Source organism: Hipposideros armiger, unplaced genomic scaffold (genome assembly GCF_001890085.2).
Source record: "Hipposideros armiger isolate ML-2016 unplaced genomic scaffold, ASM189008v1 scaffold_867, whole genome shotgun sequence".
Classification (NCBI taxonomy): Eukaryota; Metazoa; Chordata; class Mammalia; order Chiroptera; family Hipposideridae; genus Hipposideros; species Hipposideros armiger.
This window is the reverse complement of record NW_017732217.1, coordinates 382,615-402,376: the sequence shown is the minus strand read 5'-3', so window position 1 is coordinate 402,376 and position 19,762 is coordinate 382,615. Positions and strand designations below refer to the sequence as shown.

Sequence of the window (19,762 nt, the reverse complement as noted above, 5' to 3'; positions counted from 1 at the left end):
GCCAGTTCATGTGCACTGCACGCTGAGGACTCAGTACATGCCAGGCTGTGCCCATCACATGCTGAGGGCTCAGCACATGCTAAATCACTGGGCCACATGCTGCATGCTCAACAGAGGCAGGTCACTCACTGAGGGTTCAGCACATGCCAGTTATATACTATATGCTCAGTACAAGGCAAGCACATACTAAGGCCTCAGTGCACACTCTCATGTGCCCACCAGAGACCCATGCCGGCTGTCCCCTACCCCGACACCCCACCTCATACCACTCAATCAGGCACAGGCTGTACAGACAAGTTATTTACTTCTTATTATAACCTTGGGCCCTCTTTGCCCTGGGAAGGGGGGTGGGCCACGGGGCCCAGCATGCACCCCCACTTCTTTGGGGGGCTGATCCCTCCCCCAGCTTGGCTGGATCCTGGGGCCTCAGCGTCAGGCCAGTGGGGGCGGAGGTAGAGGTGGGAGAGCAAGGGGGCCTGTGGAGCCACAACGGGACAGACAGAAGCAGGGGCACGGGGACAGGGACCGGAACCCAGGACACCTGGGTCCGTGGGGGCCTTGCAGGCCGAGGCCTGTCCTCTGGGCAAGGCCTCAGAGCAGGCGACAGGCATTGCCCACACTGTCAGCTGCTGTGTTGAGGTCATGGCTATAAGGGGAGTCCCAGTCCCTCAGGAAAACAGCCTCCAGCTGACTCCGCAGGCCACCATGCCCGTTCTGTGTCACCAGCAGCGAGGTGCCCGCTGTCTCCGTGAAGTAGCTGCCAGACCAGTTGGACGTTCCTATGGGGCGGGGAGCAGAGTCAGGGCCCATGGTGGTCTCTGGGCCTCCCTTCTGTTCCCCAGGTGGTGATTGGACACTCACCGATGTAGGTGGCACGTTCGGTCACCATGTACTTGTTGTGGTTAACGCGGGCATATGGGATTCGGGCCTGGGCCTCGTCCGCAGGGACCACAAAGAGTTTCTGAGGGAAGAGAAGAACGGGAAGTAGCGGGAGATGCAGGGGGTGGTTAGAGAAGCCCCAGGGTCTGTAGTGGGGAGTGGAGCCAGGTCTGCAGGACTGGGGACGCCACTGCTTCCCAGGGAACCTTCGGGACCAGAACAGGGCCCGGCAGGGTGGGGATCAGTCAACACTAGCCGGAGACAATAACCTAGTCACCTCATTTGCCACCTGTTCCCTCTAGAATGGCACCTATTCGTCCCTTAGGTCTCACCTGAGATGTCCCCTTCCCCCAGAAAGTCTTCTGTGACCCCTCAGGCTGGGGTAGGTGCTTCCTTTGGACCCTCCTTCCCTGGCCCTGACCCCTCTGCCCATGTCCCCTCATCCAAGCCCTGAGCCCTCTACTCATGGCCCTCCAATCTAGGCCCTGACCCATGGTCTCCCCATCACAGCAAGGCTCTCTTTGGGTTATCCCTGTCAGATGACAGGTGAGCTCCACGAGCACTGTGTCTCCAGTATTACCCGGCACAGGGGCTGAGGGCTGGGTCTGGGGCAGGTACTTACCACCTGGATGTCAGAGTGGGTGTGGTTGTCACGCAGGGCAGCCAGGGAGAGCAGGAAGGCCCGCATGGATGGCTCAGAGTGTCCCCAGCAGCTGATCAGCAGACGCACCTTGATGCCCCGCTCATAGGCTGCCCGCCGCAGCCCATCGTCGATGGCAGGCCAGAACCTTGGGGAGGGGGTGCAGGATACGGAGCACAGTTCTATCCACAGGCCTCACCCTCAACGTTAGGGAGCCAGGCCTGGGCCCTACTTCAGCTTCTGAGAGCCTTTAAACCCTAAGACCACCCCATCTCTGGCTCCAAGTCCTGGTCCTTAAATCCCATATCCCCTGTTCCCTGATTCTGGCTCCCATTCCTGCTCCCCAAACCCAGTTTTCCCATCATCTTGTCTGCTGCCTCCAAGACTACCTTCTCTGAGCCCCGCAAGCCCATCCATCTTCCCTCCTTATCCCTGATCACAAACCACAAGCCTACTGCGCCAAATTTGAAAACTCTTAGCTCCCAAACCCCAAGCCTTCATCCTGTCTCCAGCCCTTGCTCCCTAATTCCTTCCTCTGGAAATCCCGCAGCCCCTGCCTCCAGCCTCCAGTTCCCCATCTCTACCCCCAACCCCAATATTCTCGTCCTTTTCTCTCCCCTTTTCCCGTCTTGAGCACCCAGACCCCGTCTCCCTGTCACCTGTCTCCTCTGCCTCTCCCTCCCCCTGGCTTCCCCTCCATCTGTCCCCTTGGCTTGGCACCCCCTGCCTGCTTTCTGGGCCCCATCACTCCCTCTCCCAATCCTTTTCCACTCTTGGTGGCTCCCTGCTCTGAGCCCCAGCAATACCTGCGTGGGTGGGAGAACTCCATGGTGGGCAGGTAGTTCATGACTGCGATGTAGATAAAACTCCGGGCATTGTCCACCACGTTGAGCAGGGCCTTCAAGTCTGGGGTGCGGCTACTTGGACACAGTGGTGGGGGCGCACTCTGGGGGCAAGGGGACAGTCAAGACATGTGCCCTGCCAGAGGTACCATCACAGTGGACCCCATGTACAGACAGCTTGTCACTAGCCAGGTCCTGTGGGTCTCACTGAATCCTCAGCCTCAAAGGGGAGGAATGATTGCCACTCTCCGATCACAGGTAAGGCAACGGAGGCTCAGAGTGGGTGACTTGCCTAAGGTCACAGAGCCGATAAATGGAGTCGTGATTTGAACCTAGGCTGTCTGGGTCCAGAATTTATTCTTGAGGTAAGGTCCCTGGTATAGCACTAACAGCATCAACTGGGAACTTGTTAAAATTGCATATTCTTGGGGCCTCGTTGCACAAGGCATACTGAATCAGGGTACTGAGGTAGGGCCCAGGAATCTGGGTTTTAACAGCCCTCCCAGTGATTCTGATGCATGCCCAGGTTTCAGGACCTCTGCTCTAATCGCTCCCATCCCTGACTTGCTCACAGCCCACCCTGATGGCACGCTTCATATGCTCATGCCACACCAGACCCTTTACCCAGCTACCTCCATGCTCACGACAGGTGAGCAAACAAACTCAAGCTCTGAGAGGGGAGATGGTAATGAGGGAAACTTCAGTCCCCTGTGGGAGACCACTGGAGCAGCACAGGACCCCAGTGAGTCATGCATCTGTGCATTTGTGTGGACCTCCACAATGACTCTGGGCTTGGCCAGGTGACTTGCTCTAGGGCAACTGAATGAGATGAGGTTGGCCATCCCAACTAGTGAAAATATCAACAGCTAAACACGGCAGTTCCTTGTCTAGAGTGCTCCGTATGCCACAGGCGACAGCCAGCGTTATCCAATAGAATTTTCTGCAGTGATGGAAATGTTTCTATATCTGCACTGTCCAATATGGCAGTCACTTGCTACATGTGGCTGCTGAGGACTTGAAATGTGGCTAGTGTGACTAAGGAACGGAATTTTTAACCAGATTTAGGGCTAACAGGGGGGTATGGCTGGGTCCATGCAAGCCCTAAGAGGTTGTAAATATTGATACCCATTTTCTGGATGAAACCGAGGCCTGTGGAGGTTGGGACATAGTCCAGGCCCCTGCCCAAGCAGAGTGAGCAGGAGTAAGGGCTAGTGGTCAGGAACCCCCTCCCCACCAACCACTGGGCAGGACTAGATAGATGGGAGGTCATGAGGGTGTGTGGCCAAGGCATGACAGGCCCCTCTTCCTTTAGACTCACTGCCAGGTAGGCCAGAGCAGGGGTTCCGTTGAGGCAGATCTCCATTGGTGTCTTTGGATTGTAGTGGGTGTCATAGGGCCGGGGCCAGGGTGACGGGATGGAGCTGCCCGCCTGGCCCAGGTACCAGTAGGCCTCAAAGATCTTGGTCAGGTCTCGAGCTAAGCAGCTGCAGTTGTACATGACCACGCCCAGCTCCTTGACCTGTGGGAGGGCAGTGCTGAGCCCGGGGTAGTAGCCTGGTGCCCACGGTTGACAAGGATACCTGCAGTCACCTCTTCCTGCCCCCACAGTCCCCTTTCCTTCCCTTCTCTCTATCCCTGTTTCCCCTCTTTCTGCCCCTCAGCTCCACCCTCAGGCCCCGACAGCTCAAGTCCTGGGATGGGCATGAACTTGACTCAAGACGAATATCTTAAGTCAAGTTTTGGTGGAAATCATCCAGTCATTCCAAAGCTCCGGGTCTCCTGAACCTTTGCATATGCTTCTACCCTCCAAGTGAGCTCCTACTCATTGTCAGGTCTCGGTTGACAGTTTCCTCCTCCCTTGACTGCCCAGGCTGCGCCAGGCATTCCTCTGGGCTCCCAGTCTATTGGGCTTCCCTCATCACTCTCTCTGGTGACAAACTGGTCTCTCCATTGCACTGGGAGGACAGGCACCTGGGGGTGTCTCAGCCACGGCCGTGTCTTTAGCATCTCTCTGCAGAGTTGGTGAGATTAGGGACTGAGCAAATCATCACTGCCTGAGCTGTACCCTCTTTCCTGTCATGTGCTGGTTCCTGCAGATCCTTCAGGTATCAGATTAGTTATCACCTCCTTTGGGACCCCTTCCCTGAAACCCCAGGTTGGGTCCCCCATCCCAGCCTTGACCCCTCTGGGCTGACACTGTCTGGTGACTGGCCTATCCCTGCAATGAGCTGGGAGTTCCGAGAGGTCCGTCTGTTACCGGCGTGTTCCCAGCATCACCCAGAACAGGGCTGGGCTTACAACAGGCACTTAGGGAATGAATAATGAAGGCCAAATGGGTGGACAGGGCCTCAAGTGCCCTGTAGAGGGGCTGGCAGCTGTCATTGGGGACCACAGGAAGCCCCAGGCTTCCATGAGTAGGAGAGGGCAGTAGAGGGCTGGATCTGGCGACATACATAGAGGGAGGCCTGGCAGGAAATGGGAAGGAAGCCATTGCAGAGACTGGATAGAGAGGACTCTGGGATTGAAGAGGGGTGCAGTCGGAGGCCTAGCATCCTGTGGAGCAGGGAGTGGCTTGGAAGGGTGGGTAGGCAGGGGGCAGGCAGACCTGGGTCAGGGAGCGCCAGTCCATGTTGGCACTGCCGATGTAGAAGTGGGTCTGGTCCACCACCCAAAACTTTGTGTGCAGGACACCGTGGGTCAGCTTCTGCATGTCCACCATGCGGACCTCGGCACCTGTGACAGACAGGGGTGGTAGTCAGGGGCTGGCTTGGGCAGCCCCAGGCCCAGCCCATCCCCAGCTGCCCCCGGCTCACCGCTATGCAATAGGGTCTGCAGGTCTGCCTGGGGCTGGGGCCCGCTGGGCTTGCTCACAGCAATGCGGACCTTCACACCTCTAGGTGCCAGGGTCTGTAGCTGCCGGAGGACCTCCTCACCCTGTGGGGAAGGGAGAGCCTTTGAGGGGCTGGACCAGCCAGCTCTCCAACCCCACACAGGAACCCCACGGGGGGTTGTTTTGAGATTGGGCTTCAAGATGCGATCAGGAGTGAGCAGGCTTTACATTAGCCAGTATGCCTAGGGACAGTTTCATAGGTTAAGATATTAAAACCATTTTTAAAAATACGTTTTAATAACTGGACACTGAGCCTGGTCAGGGCCTCCTTGCCATTCCTGCCCTTCCAGGGATCTTCCCAAGATCCTGCCTTGGATACAATGCCTGGCACCATAGGGGCCTTCAGACACCTTACAGGATGTTGGGGGTGTGGCTCAGGATGGGGGTCCCGGAAGGTCTGAGTGAGGCTTGATGATGCCAATTATAGCCCATGATTCCCTGGTTCCTGCTGTGAGCCAGGCCCCATCGTAAGCTCCTTCACATCTGAATTCACTGAATTCTCACCACTCATTGGTGGGGCAGGTCTGAGTATAATCCCTGAGGTGCAGGTGGGGAAACCGAGCGTTGGAGAACTTAGTGGTGAAGCAGGGTTTGAACCCTGATCCTCTGTCTCCTATGCCTGTGTTTTGTGCTTTGAACCACTCCAGTGGGAGCCAGGAGGGAGTATGAGTTCATATCATTTTAACTTTTGTCATTTGTTTTAAGGCAGTGCTTAAGAAGCTCCACAGTGTTAATAAATTTTAAGTCCACTTCTCACAAACAGAGGCAGTGGAGAGCAGAAAAAAGGGAAAACTTCTGTGTTTTTCAGTGAAGGGGTGATCCACCTAGCCTGTTCCTTTCCAAACCTTGAAGCTTTATGGTTTTTAAGTTTACAGACCATAACAAGGATATAATAATAGCAAACGCTTATAAAGGGCTGTGTCAGGCACCATGCTATAATTTGCATGGATTAGCCTGTTTCATCCTCAGAAGGGGCAGGTGCTATATACTGGATCCATTCCACAGATAAGGAAACTGCAGCCCGATAGGTGAGGTGACCTGCCCAAGGTCACACAGCTGGGAAGCGGCAGCCTGGCTAGAGGCTGGGCTGTTACTCTGCTCTTCCATTTCTTGGTGTGACAGGGTCAGGGCAGCTCGTGGGTGAGCAACATCTGCCAACCTAATCTCTGGTAACCAAACCCACACCCTGACATTCAGAGGCCTCCAGATGACCATGACAAACGCCCCCGGTCCAGAGGGCCATGTGAAGACAGTTGCTTCCAAACACCTGTGTCCAGCCCACTGTGTGAGACATGCCCACCTGTCTCCCGGGCTGCATGGGAAGCCCTTCACCCCACCTCCACCCCCAATGCCTCCCAGTGCCCCACTGCTCTCCGCCAGGACCCAGGTTGCCAGGTACCTGCTGGGCAGAGGGCTCTTGAGTGTGGGTGTCATTGTTGGTGAGGGTCCAGTAGAAGGAAGCGATGTCCAGGCTGCTGTGGGCCCCGGCGAGCAGGCCCAGCCAGGCCTGGCTGGTAGAGGGGTTGCCCGTGGAGGCATTGGGGAAGTCCAGGCCCTCAGGAATGCTCTCTACCAGGGTGGCTCTGCAGGGTGGGGGGCGGTATCAGTCGCAGGGGTCCAGAGACCACTGGCTGGGATGTGAGTGCTCACCCCTCTCTGCCCACGGAGGCTGGAAGACTGTGTGTATTGTGTGTGCCTGTATTCGTGATTCTGTGTCCATGCATCTGTCTGTCTAGAGGTGTGGAAGGAAGGTGTGTATGTGTATGTCTGTGTGTGTGTCTGTCCACAGATATGGATGCAAAATGCCATGTGTCTGTGTGAGCCTCTCCTTATAAACCTGGATAGAAGATGATGCTGTGGCTGCCATGGGAACAGTGTCGGGGGACGGGGGTGGGCACAGAGAGAACCTGTGACAGTGCACTTGGGCGTCTGTGATCACTTCACTGTCATGGGCACTGGGGGATGTTGAATTCAGGCCCTGCCTGGTGTGTCTTAAGTGTCCCTGGCCTGTTAGGGCCCCTCCCCCACACCACCAGGGGCCCCCTTACTTACTCGCAGGGGTCATAGCAGGGGGCTGGGCGTTGGTTGGGCCCAAAGAGATGCAAGTCACCATATTCCCATAAGAACAGCTGAGTCATCAGGGCACCAAAACCCACAACGGCCAGGATGAGGACCAGCAGGACCCAGCGGGCTTTCTGTGGGGAGGAGGAGGTGGTCAGTCAGCCCAGGAAGGGCAGCCCAGCCCATTCCTGAGACAGGCCCAGGGTGGTGGTGGGCTCCTACCTTCTCTGCAGCCTTCCATGCCTCGATCTCATTCATGGGCAGCTCGCTGGCAGGCTCCTCAACAGGCACCTTCAGCTGGGGGATGATGGGGATGGTAGGGGGTGACAGGGGAGCCCTCACCTCCATTGCATCCAGCCCCTCCCCACTGGGGCCCCATCCACCTACCTCCTGATACATCAGTTTAGGCTTCATCTTGCCAGGCAACCAGGGGGCATGAAGATCCCAGGCGGGAAAGTGGGTGTGTCAGGGTCTCCAAACTGGGAACAAAAGCTGGCACTGTGTGGGGTGTTCTGGGCTTTTGAGGGACATCACAGAAAGCAGATCAGTCTTGGGGCTGACGGGACCCACTGGGTTTCCTTGTCTATGATCACGGGGGCCACTGGCATCACGCCCGCCACCCCAAAAGGAGGAAGCTGACCGCTGGTCAGCTGGGATTTCGAAATCCCTCAAGCTTCAACGACTATGCTTTCCTCCCGTCTCTCTGTGGTAGTAGCTACCCTGCTGTCCTTTAGCACCCACCCTGCCCCCCTTTTGGCACTTTCCCTTCTCTGAGCTCTGATTTAGACATTCCCAAAGAGACAGCTCCGGATGGGGTCAGCGGAGCCTCAAACCTTTGTGCCTGCTTTTCCCGGGCCTGGGATTACCCAGAGGGGCATTTTCCAGGTGGCTCCTCTGCCCTTCTCCCTCAGGTTCCCACCAGACAGCTCAGGCCGGGAGCCCAGGACCATCTGGGCCTCCCCTCCAGCTCCCAGCCCATCCCTCCCGGCTACCCGTCATGACCCTACCCTGGAGGGGCCTCGGCCTTCGTCCCAAGCCGCAACTGCTGCCTCCGCGGGGCCCCAGCTTCTGCCCCAACAGGCTGAGCAGCACCGAGTGGGAGGAGTGGGGCGGGCCTGAGGAGGCTCTGCCCACTGCAGCGGGGAGTCTGCGCATTGCGCTCTCCAGCCTGGCTCTCCGCAGGGAGAAGGGGGGCCGGGCCCCCCCAGGTACCGTCGGCCAACCTGGCCTGGGTGAGTCGAGTAGATGGCTGGGGGATGGGCTTTGCAAGACCCCACCCCACAGCCCCCTTGCCCGGTAGGTAAGCCACAGGTAAAGAAAAAAAGGAACCTTACATCTTTTATCGTCTACAAACCTTTTGAATTTTTGTACCACGGGCATGCATTGCCTAGTCAAAAATAAATACATAAATTAATGATTTTAAAACCAAATAAAATGGAGAGATAAAGGTTGAATAACATGATTTCGAGATGTAGCGATAAAAGCAGCAGAACACACAGCCCACACTCTTGGAGTGGAAGAGCCAGGTGGGGGAAGGAGACGGTGTGTTTTCTGTTGGAGTCTGTTTGCATTCCGGTATTTGATTTCTTTTTAAAAAGCCACTGATATTTTTATAGGGATTTTAAAAAATTTGTTTCTTAAGTCCAGGCTGTGTGTGGAGGGATCGGCAGGGTTTCCCACCTCCTGTGTCCTATCTCCCAAGCAGGATTTAAGGCCACAGCTGGAGATATAGCTTGGAGAATCCTTCCCCGCCCACTTCTCTCAATGCAAGAGAGGTAGGACCCCCTTCCCCCTAGCTCGGCAGGAAGTTAACAGATAAATGCAGAAACGGGTTACCATTTGAGACAAGCAACAGCGTCAGAAGTGGTTTGCTTTGAGTGGGATTTGGGGGTGGGTCAGAATTGCTTTTTATCGCACTCCTATTTTATTTTTTTAATTGTGAAATATAAGCGACTAACGGAAAAGTAAGAGAAAACATCTCTGTGCAAGTTAAGAGAGAATTATAAAGGGACACAGGTGTTGCTGCATCCTAGGTTTTGTCACTTAAAAAAAAATTCATGTGGATTCATTACTGTGATTTATAAAGAGGAAAAATTCCAAAAGGAAGCTAGGTCCTGCCTTACTGCAAGATCCAGCCTATAGCTGAAGGATAATTTGGAAATCCCTTCCCCACAATGTCCCATCTCAGATTGGTGAGGGCAGAGCTTAGCTAGATCCTTTCTCTTACTGCAGGGAGACAAATGGAGATGGGACAAATGGAACTAGCAAGAAATGGCAACAGACCAAGGTTATTTGGAACTCCAGAGGTCACTGAAAGCAGAAGATATGGAGATAACAGAGGGCTGGGAGGGGTAAGGGTGGGGGAGAGGAGGCCTGGGGCAGGAAACATTTGGCTTTTATTTGTGAAGTCCTTGGTGAGAAATGTTGTATTAAGAATAAAGGGTTAGAACATCAGGTGATGAGAAATTAGGGGAGCTGAGATGAACAAGAGCAAAACTGATGGGGAGGTAAGGCTTGGAGAGGTGAGAAATAGGATTGAGCACCCTGAGGCTGGGGAACTGTGGTGGCTGCTAATAAACCAAATATAGGAAAAAAAGGGAGGGCGTTCATTCAAATTGTTAGTGACCTTTTGGCTTTCAAATGATATAGTGATTACAGGCCTGTAATGGTTTAATTTTAACTTCTGTCGTATTTTTATAAGAGCAATATACCTAAAGTGTTTAAAAAGAACACCAGTGCTGGAGAGGTAGCTTAGACTGGATTGGATGGGCCAGGCAGTTAATACTGTGGGTTCCAGAGCCAGATGCCTGATTTGATTATGAGCCTCAACACTTATGTGACCATTTGATCTTGAGAAGTGACAATGCATCTGTGCCTTAGTTCCTCCATCTGCAAAATGGTCATGGTAACAATAACATTTGCTTTTCATAGGCTGTTCATGAATTTGACATAAATTTATTGAGCACCTGTGCACCAGGTATTGTTTTAGGCACTGGGGATACCACTATGAACATAACAGACACGAGGGAAGACAGACAACAAAATAAGTAAATACAAGTTAGAAGGAAATAGGTGCTATACAAAGGATCAGGGATGAGGAATAGGGTAGGGGTGGGGTTGGGATTGTTTGCAATTTTAATTAAGGAGGTCAGGGAAAACCTCACTGAGAAGGGGCTACCTGAGAAAAAAACTTCAAGGAGGGAAGGAAGGGAGCTACTTAGACTTATTAGGAAGAGTGTTCCAAACAGAGGGAAGGCCAGGGCAAAGGCCCTGAGGCAGGAGTATGCCTGGTGTGCAGAGGGGAGAACAAGGCCAGTGTGTCTGCAGCAGAGCAGGCAGGCAAGGGAGGGAGAGATGAGTTAGGGAGGTGACAGGACCAGATCATGCAGGGCTACCATGCTGACAGGGCCTTGGGTAGGTTCTGAGTAGAGAAGGGACGTGATCTGCCTCGGGTGTTGTACTGCGTTAAAAGGTGGCCTTAAAAAAGATAGGTCTGGGCCGGCCGAGTGGTGCGTTGGTTAAGAGCTGGCTTGAGATGCCAGAGGGCCCCGGTTCGGATCCCACATATGAGGGCCAGTGACACTACCCTCTACAGCTAAGATGCTGAACAGCTTGACCTGGAGCTGGGCTGCCATGAGTTGCCGGCCACGGCGTAGTCTGCAGCCCTTGCTGCAGTGGGTTGCCATGGGCTACCATGTGTAGCGAGCGGCCGTCCAGAAGTTGGTGACTGATCTGCCTCGCCTGGGAAGAGTGCAATGATGGCGCCAACTTGGGTCAGTGAAGCAACGTCCTCCACAACTAGACTGAAGAACAAAAGGACAGCAACTTGTCTGTTCCCCTTCCCTCAATTCCCCAATAAAAATCTTTAAAGAAAAAAAAAAAAAGATAGGTCTGGGCCAGCCGAGTGGCTCATTTGGTTAAGAGTGCGAGCTCTGAGCAACAGGGTCGCCGGTTCAATTCCCACATGGGCCAGTGAGCTGCACCTGAGCTAACAAGGTTGCCGTTTCGACTCCCGCACGGGATGGTGAGCTATGCCCACCATCTAAGATTGAACTAAGATTGAATACAGCACCTTGAGTTGAGCTGCCGCAAGCTTCCATCGAGCGGCCAGATGGCGACTGGACTTGGAGCTGAGCTAGCTGCGCCCTCCATAACTAAGACTGAGGGACAACAACTTGGCTGTTGCCCTTCCCCAATTCCCCAATAAAATCTTAAAAAAAAAAGATAGGTCTGATGTGGGCATTACCCCTGGAACTTGTGAATGTGAACTTATTTAGAAAAAGCATCTTTGCAGATGTAATTTACATTAAGAATTTTGAGATGAGGTCATCCTGAATTATCTGGGTGGGTCCTAAATCCAAGGACAAATGTTTCTAAAAAAGACAGGAGACCACTGACCAGGAAGGCAGAGATTGGGGTGATGTGGCTGTAAACCCACCTAAGCGTGGAGTCACCAGAATCTGGGAGAGGTAGGGAACAGAATCTCCCCTAGGGCCTCTGGAGGGAGTGTGGCCTTGCCAACACCTTGATTTTATTTCGACTTCTGGCCTCCAAAACTGTGCGAGAATACATTTCTGTTGCTTTAAACCACCCAATTTGTGATAACTTGTTACAGCAGTCATGGCAAAGGAATATAGGTATTTGCAGGCTCCCCCTGGCTGTGTGGGGAAGACTGGAGGTCAGTGGGGGTGGTACAGGGGCTGGAGCAGGGAGATCAAGGAGGAGACAGGGTGGACAGGACCAGGCTGGGGGCAGTCAAGGGTAAAGAGTGGACAGAGTCTGGGTACATTTTGAAGGTGGAGCCAATAGGATTTCTAATCGGAATGGAGGTGAAATGCAGGTAAAGAAAGGAGTCAAGGATGACTCCAGGGGTTTTGGCCTGAGCAATTCAAGAATGGAGGTGCCAATAGCTGAGCTGGAGAAGACTGAGGAAGAGCCAAGTTTGGGGAAAAGACCAGGAGTAAGGAATGAATGGATAATAAATACATATATAAATAAATTCGTTTTGAACATATAAAATTTGAGATGTCTAGAAATCTATCTAGGTGGCTCCTTTGAACTAAAGGAATTAATACATATCAAGTGGAGGTGGCCGGTTAGCTCAGTTGGTTACAGCGCAGTGCTCATAACACCAAGGTTGCCGGTTTGATCCCCACATGGGATACTGAGATGCCCCCCTCCGCAACAAATTTCTTTTTTCTTTTTAGCTGAGCCATCCTGCTACCTGTTGGCAGCGCAGCGGCAGCTCAGCTTGGGCTGGGCATCGAACTGCTGTTGCTCAGAGCTCAAACTCTTGAGCGAGCTCTTAACCAACTGAGCCACTCAGCCGGCCCCCTCCACAACTAGATTAAAACAACTACTTGGCTTGAAGCTGATGGGTCCTGGAAAAACAGTTCCCCAATTTAAAAAAAAACCAACTATATCAAGTGCACAGAATGGGCATGGCAAGAGGTTCTCAATTAAATATGTGTCAAGGCTCCTAACAGCCAAAAAAAAAAAAAAAAGAAGAAAAGAAAAAGCATCAGGGCCGGCCGAGCGGCGCGTTGGTTAAGAGCTGGCTTGGGATGCCAGCTCTGAACAGCAGGGCCCCGGTTCGGATCCCACATGAGGGCCAGTGACACTGCCCTCTACAGCTAAGATGGTGAACAACAGTTCGACCTGGAGCTGGGCTGCCGTGAGTCGCTGGTGACTGCGTAGGCTGCAGCCCCTGCTGCAGTGGGCTGCCATAAGCTACCATGTGTGGCTGGCAGCCAGCGCGAACAGCTGGCAGCTGGTGTGAGCTGCCAAGAGCCGTCATGAGCTGCCATCCAGAGGCCGGTGACCAATCTGCCTCACCCGGGAAGAGCGCAATGTTAATACCAACATGGGCCAGTGAAGCAACGTCCTCCACAACTAGACTGAAGAACAAAAACGACAGCAACTTGTCTGTTCCTCTTCCCCGATTCCCCAGCGGTGCTCCCCTCCCCCAATAAAACCTTAAAAAAAAAAGCATCATTACCCCCTGTATCCTGTCCCAACCCCAGGCTAAATGGTTGCTTTTCATTGTTGGCCTTTAGTTACTACTTAAAATCCACACAGGACTTGTATGAAAATTAAATTACGTGGCTCAGGCTCCTAGCTGGGGTGCCCCTCCCTCCACATCCCAGCCCCCAGTAAAGGACTATGGTCTAAACTGGAGAAGTATCCAGCACCACTCCCCATCCTCAGATTTCTGAGAGGAGCAGTGCAGAGTGAAACTGAAGGTGGGCTGGGGCAGGGGGGCTGACAAAGTCAGGCTGGCCATTCATAGCTGTCTCCTGTGTGCCCAGGTCCCTAGAATCCCCCTGTGTTCCAGTAAAACGCTCAGGCTGGTCCTTAAGCTCTGCTTCCTTGCACCTCTGCTAGAAAGTGCCCCGGCCAGCCCACAGAATCTTCCTGCCCCCTTGGCCTGTGCCCTCCCTGCCTTGAGGCATGACACCACAAACCGCAGAAAAGGAGGAAGCAAAACCCACTGGGTTGTTGAGCCTCGTGTTGAGACAGGTCCCTGAACACCCCACCCTGGGGTGAGAGATTTGATCCTTCCTCCACAGTAGTGCATTGGAGAGTCGAGGATTCAAATCCCACAGTGTCACTTTCTTATTAAGTAATTACAGACATGGGGCTTTTATCTAAGTCCCGTTGCTCTTATCTAAAAATTGGGATCATCTTATACTTGTCTGGGGGAGGTGACTGGGGGATCTCTGAATCATTTACAGGGGTGAGTCTCAGAGTCCGACAACCCTGCATTCAAGTCTCAGCCCTGTGTGCCACTGGGAAAAGAGGCTTCCTTCTCTGAGCCTCACTGTCATTCTCAGAACAATGGGAGACTTACTTGCCAACCTCACATTTGCTGGGAAGGAAAAGAAACCATCCATGGCAGGCAGGTACCATAGTTAACTCTAGATACGACGCTGGACAATTAAGTTCAATTAAGTTCGTGAACTTGTTGCAATGATGTTGCTAATGTTTTTTGATATCAGAGGGATTATTCATTATGAATTTGTACCAACTGGACAAACAGTTAACCGTTTACTATCTGGAAGTACTAAAAAGGCTGCATGAAAAAGTTAAGACGACCTGAACTTTTTGACAACAATTTCATGACTCTTGCATCATGACAATGCACCAGCTCACATGGCCCTGTCTGTGAGGGAGTTTTGAGCCAGTAAACAAATAACTGTATTGGAACACCCTCCCTACCCACCTGATCTGGCCCCCAATGACTTCTTTCTTTACCCAAAAATAAAGATTGAAAAGAAGACATTTTGATGACATTCAGGACATCAAGGGTAATATGACAACAGCACTGATGGCCATTCCAGAAAAAGTTCCAAAATTGCTTTCAAGGGTGGACTAGGTGCTGGCATCGGTGCATAGCTTTCCAAGGGGAGTACTTCGAAGGTGACCATAGTGATATTCAGTAATGAGGTATGCAGCATTTTTTCTAGGCTTGTTTGCGAACTTAATTGTCCAACCTAGTATAAGCTGGCTGGTGAGATCTGTGTCCCCTAGTACCCTGTACATACTTTATCATGGATAACTGTGTCCCTTGAAAAGCTAAGTGTATCTGGTTTATTCCTCTACCTCCAGTGCCCAGCACACTGTAACCATTCAAGAAATATTTGCTAAAAACAGAAGAAATGGAGTAGAATGGAAACCTTTGAGAAAAGACTTCCTTAGCTTTCTCTCTCTACATCAGCGGTTCTCAACCTTCCTAATGCCGTGACCCCTTAATACAGTTCCGCATGTTGTGGTGATCCCCAACCATCAAATTATTTTCGTTGCTACTCTATAACTGTAAATTTGCTACTGTTATGAATCATAATGTAAATATCTTTTTGTTTTCCGATGGTCTTAGGTTGAGAACCGCTGCTCTAGATCTAGTGACACTTGTTTTATCCACAGTGATAACCAGCTTGTGTTCTAAGCCCAGAGCAGATGGGGTAGGAGCAGATAATGGCATCTTATCCTGAGAGTAAAATTCAAGGTCAATTCAAGCCATCTGAGAGTGCCAAGGAGGGTGTGGGGCCAACTAGCTGCTGAAGCACACATGAAGCACTGCTCAGGCCACACCACAGGAGGCGTTCACAAATCCATTGACTTTCCATACGGTTCGAAACTGAAATGTTCTCATGTTTAAAGGAGCCGATTTCTCCTTGATTGTGTAGACCCCTTTGAACTGAACAATCGTCTGTGGTCACGTCTACAGAAAACAGAACAGAGCACTGGTTTTATAAACTTTTTGTGTTTGTTTTTGTTTTTAGCAGTAGAACCTTTATTTCAAAGGACCCTTCCCTAGAAGAGGCCACTTCTAGGGAGAGAAGATGCTTGGTCTGAAAAACAATAGGTAAAAAAATCAAAACAAAACAAAACAAAACAAAAAAACAGCATGAATGGTGACTACTTCTGATTGGAACAGATACTATGGACCTTTCTCACCATCACAGCTTCAGTTCCACTTTCTGACTCCAAAGCTGACTCCAACTCCCACCTCTTACCTGAACTCCAGCTCTGGAAGTCCCATGGCTTCCTAGACACCTGCCCTCAGGTGTCCCCAAGCCTCTTACACCCACTATATCCCCAATGTCCTTGACATCTCTCCCAAAACTGCTCTTCTCCCGCATCCCATTTCAAGGACAGCTGTTCTAACCTATCCTTCAAGTCTCAGCCTATGTGCCACCTTCTCCAGGAAGCCCTCCCTGACTCCCTGGGAGCCCTGGGCCTTGTCCACTTGGCCTCCTGAGGGTTTCTCCCACCCACCCCTTTTCTCCCCCATGGCCTGGATCTGGACTCTCCAGCCACCTCCCTTAGCTCCCAGCCTTCACTCAACCCTTCCAATCCTCCTCCATCTGTGTTTGACCTGTCCCCCACCCCACTCTCAGAGCCTCAGCTCCTCATTGTGGCTCCCAGAGCCCTGAATGATCTTCCCCTAATAACTTACTCTCACCATCCAGCCATATTTAATATCTTTCAGTTCCTTGAACTGAAACCGCACTTTTATCACCAATCCTCCCACAGCTTCTCCTCTTCCTAGCACACCTTTCTCTCTTCATCTTGCTCATTCCTATCAGCTCATGTACCACCTCCTCCAGGAAGCCCTTCCTGACCCCCCCCACCCCCAGATGATTCAGGCACCCCCTTTGGGCTCTGACAATCCCTTGAGCTTCTCCATCCCAGCCCTGATCACTCTGGGCTGTCACTGCTTGGTAATGGGTCTATTTTTCCCACTGAACTATGAAACCCATGAGGGCTGGGCTGGGCTGTCTCAGTCGCTGCTGTGTCCCCAGTACCATCCAGTATAGGGACAGTACATGGCAGGTACTCAGAAGCCAGTTCATTCATCTATTCATTCAACTTGTATTCATTCAGTGACTACTTGCTGGGAAGCCCTGTCAAGAAACTGGAGGTACAGCACAGAACAGAAAAAAAAAATCCCTAGTAAAGATGACATTCTTTTGCAGAAGACAATAAATGAGTGAAACATACAGTATGTGCCTTGGAGAAATAGAAAGCAGGGGAGGGGGGACAGTGGCATCACAGTTGAAAATGGTGGCCGTCTGAGTTCAAAAATGGCAATACAACACATCTGGGGCAAAGAAGCATTATTGTCCCTGTTTTTCAGATGCAGGGCAGGCCTCAGGGAAATCATTGCCCAGGCTGCACAGTGTCAGTTTGTCGGCTGGGAATTTGAACCCAGAGCTCAATTCTGCTCCTGGCTACCACACTGTCCAACCAATTCATGGACACACAATAAGGCAGATGTCTTTTCCTTGCTACCCTAAGGGAGGCCTGAGCCTGTGAAAGGGCAGGATGTGGGGTGAGGGAGTAGGGCTCCTTATGGTTTTTGAACCAGGTGTTGCTTGAAGCACTTTATATATTTCTCAAGTTTTTTTTTTTTTTTTAGCTCCACTTAACAGATCAGGGAACTAAAGACACAGTGAGGTTAAGTGATTGGAATGAAGGGGCATAGCCAGGATATGGTGGAGCCAGGATTTGAACCCAAGCTGCCTCAGGATCCCAGAGGTGAACAACTGCCTCTCCTGTTGTTTATCATTAATAGGTCTATAGCTGCCCTCCCTTCCTCCCTCACCAACAGTAGCTGAACCCAGAGGAGGTTTTGGCCTCTCAAAAACTACCCAAATCCCCTCCCCCTCCCAATCTTTGAGAGAGACATTTGAAACTTTCTCCAAATAGAAAGGATATGTGAGTGCAGCTTTAGAAAGAGGACTCTGCTCTCCGTCCAGCCAGGCTGCTCTTGCCAATCCATCCTCCGTGGTTGTGGAGCTGCTGCCGCTGCTTCTTATAACGTCATATCAGATTCCGTCCCTCCTCTCCCGCAAATCCTCCAGTGGCTCCCGCCTCACTCAGAGTGAAGCCAAAATCTTCTCCAAGGCCCATGAACCCCCAGCTGATCTGCCCGGATCACTCCTCTGACCTCATCCTCCAGCCCTCTCCTTCCCCACTGGCCTCCTTGCTATCCCTTAAATATTCCTAAATATTCCATGTTCCTCCCTCAGGGCCTTTGCATTGCTGTTTTCTCTGCCTAGGATGCTCTTCCCCCAGATAGCCACGTTGCTCTCTCCCCCCTTCAGGTCTTTGTTCAGATATCACCATTTCAGAAAACCTTTTCTGACCATCTTGTTTAAAACTGTAACTTTTATTGTGCAGTCCCCATTCTAACACATCCTATAATCTACTTACCTGTTTGCTAGTTGTCTCTGTCCCCTGCTAGAATGTAAACTCCATAAGGCCAGGGACCTGTTTGTTCACTGATGTGTCCCCAATGCTTAGAATAGGGTTGGCATGTAGAACATGCTTTTCATATAGTTGTTGAATGAATAATTTTGCGTTTTCATTCCCATGTTGCAGGTGCAGCAACTGAGGCACAGTGACATTAAGCCACCTGCCCCAAGGTCATGCAACTATTTAAGTACTAAGTGCTAGAACCATGATTAGAACCAAGGTGTTCCAGTCCCCCAGAGACACATAGCTAACCACTGTCCTACACTGCCTTGCTCAGGCAAGCTGTGTGAATAGGATACTTACCTCTCCACCTGGGGAGACAGGGTTGCTGAGGCTTGATTGCCTCACCTCTCTGTACCCCCAATTCTAGAAGTCAAGGGAGGTCTGGGTCTAAGCTACCTATAGTCCTCCTCCCCCAGTGTTGATGAGCAATGTTCGTGAAGGCTGATGGGGCAACCCCTCAGGTATGGTAACGTAGCAGAGGTGAAGACAATATGGAGATTGTGACGTGGGGTGGTGTGGGGTGGCAGCCATGGCAGAGAGTATCATGATCATGATACAGGGAATGTGACTGACAGCACGGCAATGATGACGGCAGCGGGGGGGACGGGGAAAGGGACAATGAAGAGGTGGTGAAAGTGATTGGATGAGGGTGAGAGTAACACGGTTAATAACATTATTAGCCCAAATCGCCATGTCAAGCAGAGCATAGCATTAGAATAAACTGGCAGAATCCTCACAATAATCCCTGACGTATGTGTCCTGTGTGCATTTCATAGATGAGGAAGCTTAACTTAGACTGCAAGTGTGATATGGTGGTCAAGGTTACCCAAGGTTCAGTGGTGGAGCTGGTATTCTGGCACACCCACGGTAATGGGCTCTAGTATCCCGTATGGTGGTATGTGAGAGGTGACACTAGAAAATGACGGAGATATGGAGGGGAAAAAAACCTGTAAGACAGGGTGGCTCCTTAGGAGAAAAACTAGAAGCATGGACAGTGACTACCAGAGGAGCAAAGGTGACATTGGGGGTGGGGGGATGGTGACCTAGGAGTGAGGGTAACATAAGAGGAGCATGAGCGCGATTTATGGAGAGGGTGGCAGGAGGCGTATGATGAGAAATGAGGATTTCATAACGGAGAAATACCAACAAAAGATGGGCGACATAAAAAGACGATGGTGACTTAAAAGGGGCAACTGCGACCTATGGTGGTAATGGAGGCTTAAAGGGGGCGAAAGCAGGTTAAAGGGGTTGAAGGCGACAGGAAGATGATGGCGACAGAAGGGGAGTGGTGACGATTTAACTGGGGAGGAATGGCAATATAAAAGAACCAAGGACGATATAAAGGTAGAGATGCATTATAGATACGACGTGACAACACGAGGAGGGTAGCGAGGCGCCGCGCCTCCAGAACGCACAGTACCTGTTCTCCACGTCTCCCACTCCCGGACCCAGCCCCGCACACACCTTCTGTGCTGGACCCCGGCCCCACCACCCCCGCCGCACGCAGGCGCACTCGGGCTGGACTGCGGCCGGCGGGGGCCAGGCCTGTGCCTTTCTGATTGGCCGCGCTCCTCGCTAGCGTGAGGCGGAGGGAAGCACCTGGGAGACTGTGATAGGTCACGTGACAGTGGTCGCCGCACTCTCGTTTGTGGCGGCTCGGCGGGCTAGAGCGGCCGCGGGCGGGTC

At 52.0% G+C, this 19,762-nt stretch overlaps 1 protein-coding gene across 7 annotated transcripts; it reads right to left on the bottom strand.

The window, feature by feature from the left end:
• Positions 1-285: 285 nt before the first annotated feature.
• Positions 286-19,602, bottom strand: PLD3 (phospholipase D family member 3). Of its 7 annotated transcripts, none has more exons than XM_019629737.1 (13): positions 19,497-19,601; positions 8,667-8,699; positions 7,700-7,829; positions 7,535-7,609; positions 7,304-7,446; positions 6,651-6,834; positions 5,175-5,295; positions 4,967-5,094; positions 3,680-3,880; positions 2,326-2,465; positions 1,502-1,667; positions 862-961; positions 286-779 (listed from the first exon to the last, which is right to left on the bottom strand). In XM_019629737.1, exons 3-13 carry the CDS (start codon positions 7,724-7,726, stop codon positions 592-594), a joined length of 1,473 nt encoding a protein of 490 aa, XP_019485282.1. In that variant the 5' UTR covers positions 7,727-7,829; positions 8,667-8,699; positions 19,497-19,601; the 3' UTR covers positions 286-591. The 7 variants fall into 7 exon arrangements, with proteins under 7 accessions (XP_019485282.1, XP_019485284.1, XP_019485288.1 ...); XM_019629739.1 differs by having other exon boundaries at positions 7,700-7,791; XM_019629743.1 differs by lacking the exon at positions 7,535-7,609 and having other exon boundaries at positions 19,497-19,602.
• Positions 19,603-19,762: the final 160 nt, after the last annotated feature.